At 38.1% G+C, this 17368-nt stretch overlaps 1 protein-coding gene across 2 annotated transcripts in view; it reads right to left on the reverse strand.

Annotated features, from left to right (window-relative positions):
* Positions 1-17368, reverse strand: part of ABCB7 (ATP binding cassette subfamily B member 7) — a 42184-nt gene that overhangs the window by 22295 nt on the left and 2521 nt on the right. For both annotated transcript variants that reach the window (XM_037408051.1, XM_037408052.1), the window contains exons 2-4: positions 11974-12051; positions 10364-10450; positions 3798-3917 (exon numbers count right to left, since the gene is read on the reverse strand). In XM_037408051.1, coding sequence (XP_037263948.1) covers positions 3798-3917; positions 10364-10450; positions 11974-12051 — 285 coding nt within the window. The remainder of the gene's footprint in view (positions 1-3797; positions 3918-10363; positions 10451-11973; positions 12052-17368) is intronic.

Consider the following 17368-nt stretch of genomic DNA (forward strand, 5'->3'; position numbering starts at 1 on the left):
GATAAGCTATAAATATTTAAGGTAAAAATTTAAAGCATGTCATAATACAACAAATCTTCCAAGGAAAAAAAGACCTTACTAGCCCTAGAGCAGACTCCATCCTGTCAGCTCCAAGTCATAAAAAGCCATACAAACAGCTCACTTTGAAGGCTAACAATACTACTAGCAGTTATGTGTAGACAAAAAGGAACAAAAAAAATCACAATAATTTGTTCAATGACAGGCAACTGGGCCCCACAAAAGGAGTCAAGACAGATTGTAACTGCAGGCTCTTCAAAAACAGGCTGCACACAAACTGGTTTTTGTTTTGAAATTGAATTTTACTGAACCAGAAGATTTAAAGAGGCAAATTATTTCTCAAGCAGCAGGAGAAGGAAGTATGACTTCCAGCTTTTTTGTGTTTTGTGGGTAAGGAGGCCCAATACAAATGGGTGTGAACTCCTTATTTTCTTCCTGTGGCTGAGGATTTCATAACCTACCTCTCCTTTATGATTCCTCTGGAGTTTTCTTACAATAAGACTGAAGCAAGCCTACAGACTCTGAAAGAGTCACCATCTGGATCTTTTCTTCTAACTGGAAACTTTGCTTTATAAATACAGTGATATAAAACCTCACCAAACTCTGAAGCAATTGGTCAAAAGCCTAACAAAAGTATTTCTTATGGGGAAAGGTAACTAGCAGCAAGCATCCTGATCGCATAATTCTCTGGTAAAACCCCTAAGGATAAGCAGCCTTTAGACAAAATCCATAATAAGGATGTAAATCCTTCAGATGCAGACAAGTTCATAGTGAACAAAGGAAACAGGCCAGGACTGCAGTGAGGAGAAAGATAGGCTGGCATTCTTGTGCTGACACAACTGCATAGCAAAGTAACTTTAAATAACCGCTTGTGTGGTCTACCAAGTACACTGTAATTAACCTCACAAGCAATCAGAACAAAGGGCTCCCAAATGGGATAATGAGGGAACTACACAGGATTATACATGGTCCAGGCAAGCTACAGGTAAACTAATTTGTCTTTCATTTTCTCTAGGACTAAGTGACCTTTAGTTTGCTCTGAAAGAAAAGCAGATGTTCAGGGCTGAAAGATCTGACAAACTTACTACAGCTCTGTAACAAACCATTGCACGTCAGTTACACCACACTAACTACATGCATACTTAGCACATGCAAAGCATGAAGCAATTTAAGAAAATTTACCCCACAAAAGATGATTAGACATAGCTCAGGTGACGATGGGTAACCTGTTAAATTGCAGTTATTCAAAAATGTTTGAGCTCTAATACAGCTTTGTTACGACAGAAACAGAACAAAGCAAAGAACATTAGCAAAGGATAGCCAGAAGACATCCATGAATTTTTTTTCACTCCAGTCAGTTACATATTCTGTAGAGAACTTGCTATGTGTTTTCCCAATTAAATCCTTGTTTGCCAAAACAAGCATTCTCACAAAACAATTCTGTGGCTGGGCAAAGCTCAACAGGTTTTCTGCTCTGCTTTTGGGAATCTGCTTTGGACATCAGGGCTTCCAGGCCACCTTGAACAGAATCTGAAGTAGGAAATTTAAGAGAACACTTAAGAGACATCCAAACATCCAGTTACTTCCCCAAACAGGAATTAAGTGTCTGTTTTTCTCACAGGGGAAGCATCTCTATCTCCCAGTAGAAATATAATAGCTCTGTATTATACCAAACACAGAGCTTTTTCAAAAGAGTCAGGCATCCTGGACATCAATTTTGTTTTCATTACATCCCAGAAAGCTGCCTGAAACACTGACAGATTACCTAACAGCAAGGTACAATGCTGCCATATGCAGGATTAGATTCTGGATTCATATTCTCCATCATATTTATATAACCCTACAAATTAGGGAAGTGAAGAGCCAGAGGGAGAAATCAAAAAATACAAAAAATTTATTTTAAAATTGCCTTCAGATTATTAGCACTACTACTAAGGGGCTTTAAAAGGAAAGTGAGTTGAAGAATTTTCATATACATCTGCTTAATTTACATCACCAAACCTCAACCACCCAAGCATAGCTTTCTAAAACTACCTGAAAGGGGGGTGTAGTGAGGTGGGGCTTGGTCTCTTCTCCCAAGGAACAAGCCATGGGACAAGAGTAAATGGCCTCGAGTTGCGCCAGGGAAAGTTTAGATGGGATACTGGGAAAAATGTCTTCACCGTAAGGGTGGCCAAGCACTGGGACAGGCTGCCCAGGGAAACAGTGGAATCATCATCCCTGGAGGCATTAAAAGACGTGTTGATGTGGCACTTAGGGACATTGTTTCGTGGTGGCCTTGGCAGTGCTGGGTTAACGGCTGGACTCGATCTTAAAGGTCTTTTCCAACCTAAACGAGTCTGTGATTCTATATAGCCAGCTAAATATTCTTATGACAGCAAGTGCACAATATACAAGGCAAAACACTCCATGCATCTGCATTCTGAGCAGATAGTTTTAAAGTGTGATGGAAGGCATTCCTGTCTGTTTCACACAGGCATACAACAAGGGTGGATGTTTACTTGTACGGACATGCCATATTCTGTATGTCATCACCTGCACTATCAGCAAAGTCCTGAACAGCAGGGCAAACCAAAATATCTATTGAAGGCAGGACCAGCTAGCACCTGATAGATTGCTCATGAGAAAGAGCTGCAGACCAAAAGGCCTTTCCTCTTCAGCTCAAACAAATGAGCACTTTTCCAAGTACTCTTCTTTTAACACCTACATAGCTGAAATTTGTTTCTTTTTTCTTTTCATAACATGGCAATGTTGCTGAATGTTAAGAAGTTGCTAGTACAAGTAGCTTAAGTGCTAAAACTCACTGCTAAGTAGTACCTACTTTAGCTTATCCCAGCAAGATACTAATATTAGCTTTATGTTTGGTAAAAAGTGCCATACTTAGAAGCAACCAGTTGAGACATGTCAATGATATTTACAAAATTTACTTCCAATGTTTTGCAATCAATTTTTTTTCCCAAAAGCAAAAGCTTTTTGCGCAAAGCTAGTATTTGCTCTTCTGAACTATTTCTACAAGATTTGCACTAAATTTGAATTATATCCTCTATAAGTCTGCAGAAAGCTTTTGCATGCCTGTTTCAAATGAATAAATACTAATGTTGTTGCAGGCAAGAATGAGAGATCCTTTCACATAATGAAGTAAAGGTAAGAGCAACCCTCTATTTCATAACCAAAAGAAAAATCATTTGAATGAAAGCATGGTTTGATATAAAAAAATAAGTTATACAGCTTCTTTCACATTAGGATACCAGAGGAGTCCCTGAAACAACAGAAATTACACCATCATCTCACACAGAAATATTAAGAGAAGACTGGAGTTCAAATCCCCCTTCCCATAGCACAGCAAGAGCTGTGAGTAGATACCACCACACTGCTCAAGTTCAGAGTTCACAATGGGCACACAGCCTTGAAGAAATCCTGTTGGACAGATGCAGCATCACACAAGAAGAGAAGATCCATAAGCAACCTTTAACTCACATTTCCCATAACTTATGATGTAAATGATTAATTGGCATTGGAAAATCCTGGACTAAACTAATGTGAGCAATGGAAACAAAAATTCTGGCGGTCACCATCATCTCCCAAACCACACAGATGCATCTCACATGCATACATACCCCATTAAAAAATCCAAGCTATTATTTCTAATGCTATATGCTCCTTATACAGGAAAGACATCTTAAGATTATAAAGCCCTTAAATAATAAAAAAGAACTTTAGTACTTGTATGCACTCCAAATGAAAAGTAACTAACAGTACAATAAAGAATCTGTTCTTACCTTTGCACTCGCTAAAAAACCCAGGGATATGGCTACTCTGGCTCGCAGGTCTGGTCTGTCTTTGGGCCACACATAAGACAACATTGCTCTGATAATCTTTTTGGCATCTATCTCTTTCAGCTATTGGAAAGAACAAACAAAGGCATCACATTATGAAAAGACCCCAGGAAGCAAAATAACAGTATAAATAGGAATGGCTTTTATACATTTGAATCACTTCAGTATTTTATTTGATAGGCAACACACACTTCACAATGTTTGAGACTAGGACTGCATATTAAAATTTCAAGTTATAAGTTTTTAGGTTTACATCCACAACATGCTGTTAAAAAACAGATGACTTGTTCGTAACCCACATGTACTCAACAGTGCAAGTATAGCTGCTGTAAATGGAGCAGAGAGAAAGCCACAATGCACCAGAGCTGAAAACTTCACAGAACAAATAAACCGATCCTTCTTTTTTATCTTCTCAGGATTTCTGTACAAAATGCAAGGGCTTAGTATTTCTTCTTTGGAAGCTGTTTTAACACAGCACAGAAACAATGGGAGGGAAAATGCAAAAATGAAGTAACAAAAAATAAGGCAAAGAGGAAATTTGAAAGGTCTACAATAAACATAAGTAGTCTGGAGAACATTCAGTGAGTGACAATAGAATACAGTATTTAAAAAAAAAAATCACTAGAATTATAGCAACTCACTCTGAAACTGAACACACATGCTGATACATAAATTGAACCAAATACAAATTTCAGCTCAGCTGACTTTGTTGCATTACTACAAACTTAAGCATTTCCAACAATCACTTTCACAGATTTTGGTCATCTTACAAACTTTGCAGGGAAGCAAGAAATACTGCCCATGACTTTTAGGGCATGTTTTCAGGAATCCAAAGACTAGTCCTTCAGTGGGTGCCCAAAGAAGTTATGACTACTAGCAATAAAACTATTATAGTGGCCTTAACTCAGCTTCCAATGTCATTTAAGAGAATGGCCCTTTAAGAGAATTTAAGAGTTGGGTAATCACGCTTCATGAGGCAGAAGATGCATATGGCCACACATTAGCTTAACTGATACACCCATTTTTTAATGAATTCTTCAAATAGGTTCTCCTTCTCCAAACCTCAAATTCTGCTCTAAATAAGGCCACAGTTCTGTTAACAAGTCTTCTTGGGAAACAGAAGGATTTTTGGTGGTGGTGGTGGTGGTTTTGGTTGTTGTACATTTTACAGAAATACAGGTTATTTTCCAGATGGATAGATGTCTGTATCACACTTGACATACAGACTTGAGATACTCACTGAACTCCCAAGCCAAATACATTGTCTGAAGTCTAAACCATTCTACCCAATCAAGAATATCAGCAGTTATGTTACGCAGTAACATACAGCACAAGTATCAATAAGTCATTTTACTGTGTGGCTACCCTGGGGTTAACTTGAAAGATGTGAAGGTTATCTAAAGCTGAAGGGAGGGCAGCAAGTAGCAGCTAATCTCCTCATTTCAGGCGATATTTGGTAGGGGCGGGGGGCAGACATGAACAAAGTGTTAGTCCACACCTTTTAAAGATGACTCTTCATTACATAAGTCAGTAGAAAGAGGGAGTTTTACAGTATATTGTAATGTTTCCCTCACTAGATTGTGTACTTAAAATGCTTCCTCCTCGACTTCAAGGATAAAACTAACTAGAATAGAAATTCTCTGTTAAAGGTCCAGTGTGAATGAGCAAGAAAGTGAAGTTCTGTTAAAAGGTAAGATTGCTGAGGCAACCAGGGAAAGCAATCCTATAAATGTAAGCTTTTAAAAGAACCAGAAAATTCATCTCAGTGTTTCTAGTCATAGCTTCAAAGAAAACCAAAGAGTAAGAGATACTGCACTTTGTCAACAATTGCATATGTATTGGAGCATTACATTGCATAAGCAGATTTCAAACAACTTTTAAAATATGGATATACGGAATATTTCTAAGTGAAGAGAGGATGCAAAACTATCTATTGTGTCCTACCCATTCAGGAGATGGAGGTATCTGCTGCAGCATATACGTGAATCTTTCCATTTGGGCCAAGGATATGCATAAACAGCAGTTCAAACATTTGGAAAATACCTTTGATCACCACTTACAGGTTAAAAGGAAGTTGAAAAAAAGAGTTATCACATTAACACAAAAGTGCAACCAGAGCAGTTCTAATTATATGTTGCTATTGGCTAGTCAGACTTCGCACAGAAAAGCTATTAAAAAGAATGAAATACCAGGCTGCAAACAAGGCATCTATTTCCTTTTCTTCATGGCTTAGAATGGTGACAGAAGTAAATCCGTTCAGAAAAAAAGTCAGAAGGCAGCCAGTCCTTTGCCAAAGGCCTTGCAAAGGAACCAGAAGAAAAATCAAAGGAGATGCAAAATGCACACATATTACATCAAAGTTTACCATGAAATAAATGTTACTGTTGTACAGAAACACGAGTTGAAAATGGTTTAAATATGCAAGTGGCAACATTAAGAATTAAAATGAGCCATCTGTTTAACGGACTCAGGCCTTTTTTGATTCTCTGTGGTATATAAAAAGGTTAAGAGATGCATTTATTTTACCACCTTTTAAATGGCAGCAATGTTTTATATTTTCTTCCAAGGCCTATTTCTACAGAAATGGAAGGAATGGAAGGAGTATTATAAATCTAATATACCAGGGAGCCAACAAGAAAAGTATTTTCTTCTATTTGAATGCAGCATGTTTTTAAAACACACAACCAAATAGTGAAGACTATTTGCAAAGGAATGAGCATTGACCATCTTCCTGTCCCCTCCACCCATCCCATCTAGGTTCTGGACCTTTTAAAATACCTAAAAAGGGGAAATAAAGAGAGCCATCATTTCTCTCCACAATCTCCAAGATTATTGAGTATGGCAAGCATTCACTGGGCTGACCCTGTGACTTTATGGATAAAGCCTGTGCCAGGATGATGAGCTATCAGAAGCCTGATGGAAGAAAACAGTAGTTTGACTTGCATTTAAGCTGTCATTGCTGATGAAGAAAAAAAGACCCAGTTCTGGCTCCCTGTGTACTCACTCACAAAGCTGTATCATCCTCTTTATTGTACTAGCACAAGCTGTCCTGCATCTGCATGAGGTTATTTTCTAAACCACTAACAGCTTGCTTCCTCCCCTGCTTCTTCCCTTCTTTGCAGCACTCAATTGCACAGTCCCAGCCCATTTCTCACAGCACCTCTGGAGCTGATGAAACACCGTGATGAACTGATTCCATTTATGAAACTGGCAGAAAACTCTTCAGTGTTTGTTGCAGGGTTTCATCTCACTAAAGAGAGTCAGATAAACCCACAAATTCAGTAGCATGAGATGAAGAACGGCTGAGAACAGAACTTACTTCTTTTTTTACAGCATGAGGAATTCAGACTGTTTCAGTCCACAATATACAGCTTGCTGTGAGCGAAGCAGCTGCAGTGGTTTGGGAAGGGAGGGGGAGCTCCCACCAGTTAGACACGTTATTTTCCAGCTAGATCACCTCACACTAGCTGACTAACTGAACATCCTCATATAGCAAAACACCAAGGTGAGGAAGGAGTTAGGATTCTTCTCAGTTGCCTTATCAGCTTAAATAAATGTCAGATGAAGGCCTGAGTTTTCCTTCCAAACTTTGAGAAAAAAAAAAAAAGTACTTTGTCTTCTGTCTTTGTACTATCCATCCCTCCACAGAAGGCAAACAATGGCTAGCAAACTAAATAGCAACTGAGTGAAATAGTGGTAGGAGAAGGCTAATTATCAGGGCTCCATCATGACTATCGGTCTTTCCATAAGGAAGTAATATATGTCTGCTTAGTAACAAGTCGGGCCACAGTTTTTATTTCCGTCTATTCTGTGTACAAAAGACTAACACACACAAAAAACCCAAAGGTGGTAAAGAACAATACTGTTTTCAGTTTCAGCATTCAGCACATCAGTCACTGATGCAAGTAAAAATTATTTCGTAGAAAAAACAGTTGTGTAAGCTTCTCTTCTAGTTACTTGTGAAATGAAAGAACCATGCCCTTCATATTCTGTGTTTACCCTTAGTATTTAGTTCTCTATCCCCTGAATCTGCTATAAACAGGGCAATTTAAAACGTTAGCGCCAAAGTCAGTTTCCAGAATGAACAGGCTGGGCTGTCAAAAAAATTCTGGAAGAGAGAAAGGTGTAATATAGCTGACGTATATCACCTGCAGTTTTCCTGAAAGCACAATCCTAGGGGAAAAGAATTCTCATGTAAATTGGGTGCCAGTACTTTTATGCACCAAATACAAGTGTATGTACACACAAGCACAAGAAATGCACTTGCAACATCCTATTTCCTTCCTTCTATTTTTGCTAAGAACCTCTTGGCTTTTGCACACAATTTTACACTTTTTTTTTCCACTCTTCACTCATTTCACCTCTTTTACAGCTAGTTCTTTCTGCTATCTCCTGGATAATCCCTAACAGCTGAGATTTGTTTAGTTAGACAACAGCCTAACTGACTGTGTCCTATATTAACTACATTATAGCTCCACTTCTTGGAGTAAAAAAGTCAGGGGATTGGCTTGTACAGGAATAGCTGCAAGTACTGGGTGAACAGAGAATGCCACTGGAATATGTACACTGCCTAGCAGACTGAAATATACTCACTGGCATCAAAATTTCTGGCTAACATATTCCCAGTGAGTTTTGATGTTAAGGAACATCCACCGTTCCTTAACATTACTAGTGTTTTGGTAAATAGAACCTTCCATTCCATTTCCTTTCTGACCGGAGAAAACTGTAAAATTTAGATTTTTGAATGTTGCCAAACTGTGGACCTTTGAAAAGTAGTAACTCCAAAGAAAATATGATGTTTAAACATGTAATACCTGTAACGATTAAATAGGTTTGCCCTGGAAGTTGCCCATGACATGCAAGAAGTTTCAGCTGAAAAATGTCTGCATTTCAGGAAATAGCTCTTTAAAGAAAGAATAAACAGCCCCTCATGGTATTTTTGAAGATAGGTCAGTTGTAAAGCTGAGTCTGTGACATGGGTTTGCAACTGAATCATATGAGGGTGAGTTCGTACTATGTATAAGCAAAAAAACCTTTTACCTGGAGTTATGAAAAATGAAGTTAGGACAGCAAGCAGGAAACATTCAGCTGATCAACATACCCACGCAAACAGAAATTCTAACAGGAAAAAAACCCCACAAATATTTTAGCCCAACAGATGCATAATCACCAAAGTGACAATACAGGAGATAATACCCTCTCATTCACAGGAGAAATACAACCCATAATAATTACATTCCATAACATATATGATTCGGCTAAACACAAAAGAAGGATAGTCTGCTAGCTGTAACATCTGTTTTGCCTAGGAAATCCTTGAAAGAGCCTATACCTGTTGCAATTAAGGCCTTAAAAATCAGCCTAAAGTTAATGCTACATGCAGAGCCAGTAATACTGCTGATTTCCCCCTGTGCCTTACACAGAAAAGATCACAGATGTTTGTTAAAACAAGCTGCATGTACTTTAGGTTATGAAATTCCCTCTTACTACCAAAGCACAAATTTTGGTAGCATGTCTCCTGACTTCTGCCTGTAGCACCAACAGGTTTGGATTCAAGGAAGGGACAACTCAGATCAAAATTTAAGAGGAAATCCTAGCTTTAACGCCTCAGTTTCTTGACAAATGAGGCTGTAAGGAAAGACCTCATCAGAACAGTTGAGCAAACCAGCCCAGAAAGACCTGAATTCTGCACTGAAATTTCAATTTGTCATCAACGTGGTCTTCACTAGTTTTAGGAAAACCCCAGCCAAGATTGGACAAGTTATAACCATCACACACAATCATTCTGCAAATACACAAAGCATCAGAAGTAAGTTTGCAAAGGAAGTGAGCAAATTAAACTTAATAAACTCAGGTGCTCTGATTCTGCAAATTTAATCATGCAAGTTTATACTGTGTTGTTTCAACCAAAAGCTTCCCTTGTCTTCTAACTGTAATCACTTGGTCTAATAAAAGATACTACTTCTCCTTACATACCTATCATAATTATTTTAAGATGTGCTTCCTGAACATAAATAGAGTCAAAAATATATCAATTAACATTAAATCCAACTAAAAATACATGCAGTTTAATTACTTCTCCCCTTCTCTGCTTCAAGTGCCATTTTACCAACTGATGCACTAACTTGTATCCACAAGCTGCTTTCTAATATCCTGAATGTCAAGTCACAGGGATATATTAGTCACAAACAAGAATAACAAATACAATAGATTACAATGGAACATACTTTCAATGAAAAAAATCCACTATAATGCAGGCCAATTTCAAAGGAGTGTGTGACACCAAGACTGCATTTTTAATAAACAACTGAAACACTTCAGCACAGTTGTTATTGTGTGATTAAAACAGTATCTACTCCACTACAGTATTCACATACCTACCAATACAGTTTTTGACAAGTTGTTGCTTGGGGTCATCAGCTTTGGAGTTTTTTTGGGGGGTGGGGAAAGTTGCTCACAGTTTTTATTTAAAAAGCAATAGAAGCAATAGTAATTAAGCAATTTTTTACCCCTTCCTTTGGATCTGTGTGAAGCCCTCCACCTGCATGACCATGCCAACACATTCTCTTTTCTATCAGTCGCCACCTCGGGAGGATCTGTGTGAAAATGAAAAGTCAATTTGCAAGAGCCTCAGGAAACAAGCATGTGAAAGCCAACAGAAAGAAGAACTACTGGTCTGTTTTCCCTCCCTCATTCTCCAACTGTATTGGCTTGCTTTAATAAAAGATACTGCCTCTCTCTAAAAACCTTGCCTTGCTTAAGGAAACAATATTAAGAAAGGGACTATAAATCCAGCAGTATAGTAAAGAGCATGTTCCAAGTAGCCAGGAGGTAAACAAAGCCTTATATATTTTAGTTAAAAGGATACCTAAGAACTGAAAAATGGACTGCAGAACATAGAAAAGAAATTAAAGTTTTGGAGGATAACCATACTCAAGCACATTAATATATAGAGTGCAACACATTTAATCAGCAATACTCTTTCCATGTATGTAAAGAGTAACTTCACTTGGGGGCAAAATAAAGAGATAAATACGCTTCACACTTTTTCCTATCAGGATGAGAATGGCCTAGTGGCACCGTACAACAGGTAAAAGTTAACCCATTTGAGAGCCCCTGCTGCAATCCATATACAGGTGCAGTTAGGAAAAGATCCTGCTTTTTTTACAAAAAATGCTCACTTCTCTTAGCACATGGCCAAGATTCCCTGCTAAATACATACAGATAAAATTTCTGTATTAATGCATGCAGATATACTAAAAAATAGTAACTCACTACCACTAGGTGTTTCTCCAAGTTCAATTTCAAAGTGCCTACCACAAACAATGGACATGTTAAAGCTTTTCAAAAACAGTCTGCATTTTGTTTAAAAGATTTGCTACATGCTGACAATTTCTGGGTTCAAGCCATGCAAAAGCCCTTTAGGAATCCTGTTTTATGATATGGTTTGATAGCGCACCTCAGGGTTTCCTAAAGCAGAATTTCACTTTTCATATATTAAAGAAAAACATTATAAACCCCAATCTAAGTAGATTTCATGCTTTGAAGTTCCAAGGACTCTCAAAAGATTTTAGCTGCTTAAGTTGGTTCTGATTCTAATAACAAAAACGCTCAAAAAACAAGACAAATACATTTCCTAGCTTCATTCAAGCAAAGTGTGTAACTTTGAAATGTGTCATAATTATTCCATGAACAGTATAAATTGCATCTTCCTTATGTTTACATTAGTGTTAAGGCAAGCAGACCTCATATGAGTAAGCGCCTGACATCCTGGCACTCAGAATGATGAGAATAAATTTTCACTGTTTCTTGATATTCCACAACCTAAGCAGAATTTTGAAGTAATAAAGCCCTACATACTCAAGGAAAACTCACAGCTTTCTATGCATTGGTATCTTCTATGCCTGACAACATGAATCTAAGTGTCAACACACAAAACCTACATTTTTAAGAACTCTTCTAAGTTACTGTATTATTATTCATTTCTAGAGATTCAAAAAGATTCTTGAGGAGTGTGCAATAGTCTGAAGCTTTTAAACAGCAGATTAAACTGTAAGATGCTCCAAGGGCTTGAATTTCCTCTGACCTGCAAGTAGGAAGAAAAAAAATTTATACCTACCTCTGAAGCCTCTAAAAACGGCCTTGAATAATCCCCTCGCAGACTGTGCCATGATCTTTGCTTGCAGACTGGCGGAATCTACAGAATAAAAATGTGGAGGGGAAGTAAAAATGGAGTCATGCAGAACATGTACTTCACATACAGCAAATATTCATCTAGTTTATGTAAACAAGCATAACATGAAAACAAGGTTTTGATTTTTAACAACTGACCACGGAAAAACTGGTGGGGAGCAGCTGTAAAATAAATTACACTCAACTATTAAAACTGCTGAGTGACAGTGACTCTTTCCCCTCCCTGAATCCCCACTCCCATCAGACTTTGTTTCTCTTGTACCACGAAAGCCCAAAGTTTTCCCTTTTCTCTCATTTAATTTTCTCCCAGGTTGTCTTCTGACTTCTTTCAAATATTCTTTCGCTCTATTTTTCATTAGGAAATGTTATTCTTATGCTTATAGGTTCTGCCGTATTCAATTCCTCTTAGCTCAGCTCATGCCATGCTCGTCTCACAGACCACGAGGCTAATCAAAGCTACGTGTCCCAACTGGGAAGCACTGGCACTATCAGAAATCAGAGCATGGCTGACTACAAGTTTTAGGTAGGCAGGACACAAGATACCCACTATCCACATCTCCATCAGTGCATCTTTTCATAGATACACTGCTAGGCACCAACTGTAGCATGCTTTACATGTTACATTGAAAGAAATTAATTTTCCATAAGAGTTTCAAAGGACCATTTATTTTCCTTATTAGATGGACTAGCTGGCAGTGCTTCCCCAGTGGCAAAACAGGGACCTCCCTTTTGGTTAGCAAAAATGGTGCCACATCATCTCTGACACATTCAATATTAAATCTTTTACTGCTCTGTTGCAATATTAACCATACACCTCACATTATATAAAAATCACTACCACAGAGCAAACTAGTGAAAGCACTGCTCATCAGCCCACGGCAAAGGACAAATGCCAAAAAGGGAAAAAAAAAGCCAAACCTGATCATAAGAAAGGGTATTTTAAACCTTGACAAACAGCCATGCTGTCGTATATTTTATACCTTGCTTTGAATGTTCCTTTGCTCTTAAGACACATACTTAAGACACATACTGCAAGTTGTGATTTAGTCATTTTTAAGAAAATGAAGATCATTCCCCCACAAGTCACCACATGGGACCTGCTTATTGCAAACATTTCCATTATATGACACACAGAAACCAGCAAACATTACAATTATACATTTTGCACTTTGTAAAGCTAACTGGCCCGGATGAACTATCCTGATGCTTCCAAGACCTGGGTTAAATTAAAGAGCTCCATTTATAAGGCACTCCATTGTAGATACACTCATAACTTCACAGTTTCACGTCAGCACAGAGGATTCCGTCTAAACTAATATGCTCTCCTTATAAACAGTGAGATAAACAGAAAATACAAGGGAAAAAGAGAAAGACTTCAAGATGCCTCAGCACATCCCAGGTTACTGTAAATTAATGTAATCATTACAAAGGCATGGTTATTTTGGATAACATCAACATGCAAGAGGAGGAGTAAGCACTCCTAGCAGTAACTACTACCGTGGCACCTGGGAAGTGTCTAGAACCCAACACCAAATTAAATTGTACCACCAATACGAAAGGCAGCAGTGTTCTTTAATTCCACAAAGGCAGTTACATCAATACAACTCTACCTGCTTCACCAGTCACAGGCCATTCAGAAGTAGGGATTGTATGATGACAATGTAGAATTTATAGCAGAGACAAGATCCAGGGTGAGAGGCTTAATACCAGCAAGTCCTACATTCATACCAATGAGACTGAGTTCCTGTCTCATACCGCCTAGAGTGCAGTCAGTATATTGAAACGCTCAGCATATTTACGCCAGCATTTATACTTCCTTAAACACATCATGCCAATAAAAGACTGTTAAGACACCATGCCAAAGTGAAGTTTAGGAGCTGATGAACCACTACTCACAACTATGCTTTGGCTTCTCTTAAGACAACACAGCTGGAACCTCTCGTGAGCAGTGCCATTCTCTCCTGCTTGGCCTTGCAAGAAAAAAAAAAATCTTGAGTACTGTAAGAACTGAAATCCAGGTATTCAACTCTGAATGCATTTTGCTGTTGTTGTTGTATATTCCTAGCACATGGGAGTACACAACTGATGCTCCAACAGCTATCAGAAAGAAACTAGTTACTGTTTTTCTAGAATGTACTCATAGGACATGGTAAAAATATTTTACTAATAATTCATATCCTTTGACCCCAGAGCTGGCAGAGCTCTCTTCTGCCTGACACAGGAGACAAACACCATCAAAAGAACAACTTCTATTGAAACACCAGCAAACCCGGTCTCAATCGCTGCATTAGACTACCTGCTTGACTGAAGCTATGAACTGTCATAGGGTTAAGAGATGAATACAGCAAAAAGATGAAAAGATATAAAAAAGAAAAGATTTTTATAAGAAAAGATTTTTTCTTATAAAAAATAAGAAAACCTGTTCTTATTTCCAGTCTTTAGCCTGGAAGACTGGAGGTTTCAGTCCTCTCCTAGGCTCCTGCTAAAACCCAAGTCTCAGCAAAGAAATAAAGAATTAAACAAGGTGAACAATTTATTTCACTGATAAATCCTCCAGCCATCACAGTATTATTAACAAAAATGCCCAAATGAGTCCAACTGAAGCTTACGCTGTCACTCTCTGCAATTCCTGCGGGCAGACTTGGGACTCCACTTTCCCTCATTACAACTCTTTCCCAAGAGATTTAAGACTACAAAGGAAAGGCATACTTGAACCTTCTCTGCAACACATAAAAGTAGCAGGTTATTGCTTTAAAGGAGCAGGAGCAAGTCCTGCTTATTTCTCAGTTTAAGAAATTATGCAGGGAACTTTAATTCTGGCATTTCCAAACTTCTGAATGCCTGACTCTGCACCATTATGTTCTTTTAATGTATTTTTGGATATGATTCTATATACTCTAAAGGATGAAACAGATGTCTAGTACTGATTGCACATAAAAGTCATATTGCTAAAGTGTCATGACTGTTGGTGGTAGTTTAAATACTATAAATGCAAACAAACAACAGGGATTAAACACATTTGCGCAAGGTCAAATCCACACTTAGAAGCTTCTCTCTGGAATATATTATGTACCATTCCAGACATACTGCACTAACCTAATGGGGATGATTTTGTGTTTTTTTAAAAAATAACTGTAACAGAAAAGATAACTGAAGGTGGGGTCCAAGTACCTGTGAAGTATTCCAGTCCCAGTGTTAATTTTGCTTAGTTTGCAAGGCAAGAAAAGATTAATAGGAAAGAGCAGAGGAAGATCAGAGAAAAGGTGAAAATATTCTGCTATAAATATAAACTGTCACCAATATGAACAATACAAACTTCACTGGAGTTACATATAACAACGGCCAATGTGCAATTGCTCTGTACACATAGATGAATGCGTACAGAGCAAATGAAACCAAGAAGGTTAACAAATAGATACCTTAAGGAGTCTTCCCCGTAACATCTTACTAACATACCCTCACGTTTGGCTTGTTTTGGTACAACACATCTCAATGGCAGAGGAGAAAACCCACACAGCATCACAGCAGACACCCCAGTGTACCACAGCACCACTGCTACAGGGAGTGTTGCTTACCCTGTGCCCCCCCTGTATTTCCCAAATTACTTTCAGATCAAATTCCCATAGTTCCATCTGTTCTACTTCATTATATAACCTCCCTTGCAACATTTTTCAGTATTATTAGATGTCCATTTTTATAGACAGACACATGGGACTGCTGATCTGCTCAGCAGTAATGCTTCCTCTATAATGGAATTTTGAAAATTCAAGGAATTTCAAATACTCCGTTACAAAGCATATATCTGTCAGTGAAGACTGTTGACTAACGGTGACTGTTGATTAACAGTTCCCATGCATCAAGCTGTTCAACTACACCATCAAAATCTAGAGAAGAGAATTTAGCAATGCACGCAGACATGTGAAATGATGCCTTGGACAATAAACATCAGTATAATTTCACAGAACGGTCCAAGCTTCAGGTAAAAAAGGAAAGAAAGGCAAAATAGAAATACATTTAATGAAAATACCTGAAATTTCTTTTACAACCACTTCCAGAGAAAGGGATATTATTAAATTATGCAGAAGAACATGCTCTTTATCACGTCATGTGGCAGCTGGAAGGGCAAGATAATGCAAGGGGAAAAAAAAAAAAAAGTATTTTTTACCATTACACTTGCAGCATTTTACAAAGCCCCGCTTTCTACCACTGCCAACATCCTCTCTGAAAGAAACCCCTCAGTGTATTTCTTAGCTTATACGGAACCTAGTAAAATAATTATCGTTAGTTAAAAGCTGTTGGACCTTTTCAGTCAAATGCTATTTTCCTTCCATTTAAGTTGTAGATCGAATAGAATTTGCCATTGCTTTTATTTTGGATGCGGGCAAACTGTTCTACAAAAAAACCCTAAGCTTCCTAGAAAAAAAAAAATAGTCTTTGCTTGGTTACTTTTCAGAGTTCAACAAGCAGGCCACATCCAACTTGCCAATTCTTTCTATCACTACCCAGCAGAGATCCTAAATTCAAAATATGAGTTCTGACATAACGAACCCCTGCCTACTCCAACCACAGGAGGGTAAACTGAAGGAGCGACACTTACGGAAATGCAAACTGATCTCAATATCAATAAATGGCATCTGATCACAGTTCTGCAATATTTACGGCACCTGTTTTTCCCCTCCATAAATTTAGCTATTTTCCTTTCCAGGATATAAATGTTACATGTCTTGTTACTCAGAAAAGCAAGATTCTAATCAAAACCAGTGAAAAACGAAAAATGTAAGTGTGAGGGGAAAAAATAGATCTGTAATGCAACAGTACCTAAACAACTCTACTATATTTGAATCTCATTGTACTAACTGCCATAGAAAATACATACACTGTATTATAAGACAATTTAACAATTCCAAGCTTAAAAAAAAACAACTTACAGCCAACATGAGACAATGAAGACAGGGGGATCAAGTACTGCATGGATACAAAGCAGAGTAGAAGGATGACAGGCAAGTGTTTGAAATGACCTTTTTCAAAAAGAATGGTTGGTAACTTTGCTGTTATGGTCGTATTTCACCAGAGCTTTTCCTTCCTTTAATCACACTTTTTCCCACAAGTTAAGCTGCGGCTATAGTGTTTACCAGCCTGAGCTGTACAAGGCAGAGCTCCTGAACGACACAGCTACGCTGCCGCAAGCCTCTGCTATTTGCGTAGTTACAGCAATAAAAGCTGAACTGTGCTTGTACACTTGATTTTACTCACAAAAATAATTTTACTACAGCAGTAAGAAGCACCATGCTGCTGGTATAACAATGTCACCTGAGGTGCGC

The sequence above is a fragment of the Falco rusticolus genome, chromosome 14 (assembly GCF_015220075.1).
Source record: "Falco rusticolus isolate bFalRus1 chromosome 14, bFalRus1.pri, whole genome shotgun sequence".
Classification (NCBI taxonomy): domain Eukaryota; kingdom Metazoa; phylum Chordata; class Aves; order Falconiformes; family Falconidae; genus Falco; species Falco rusticolus.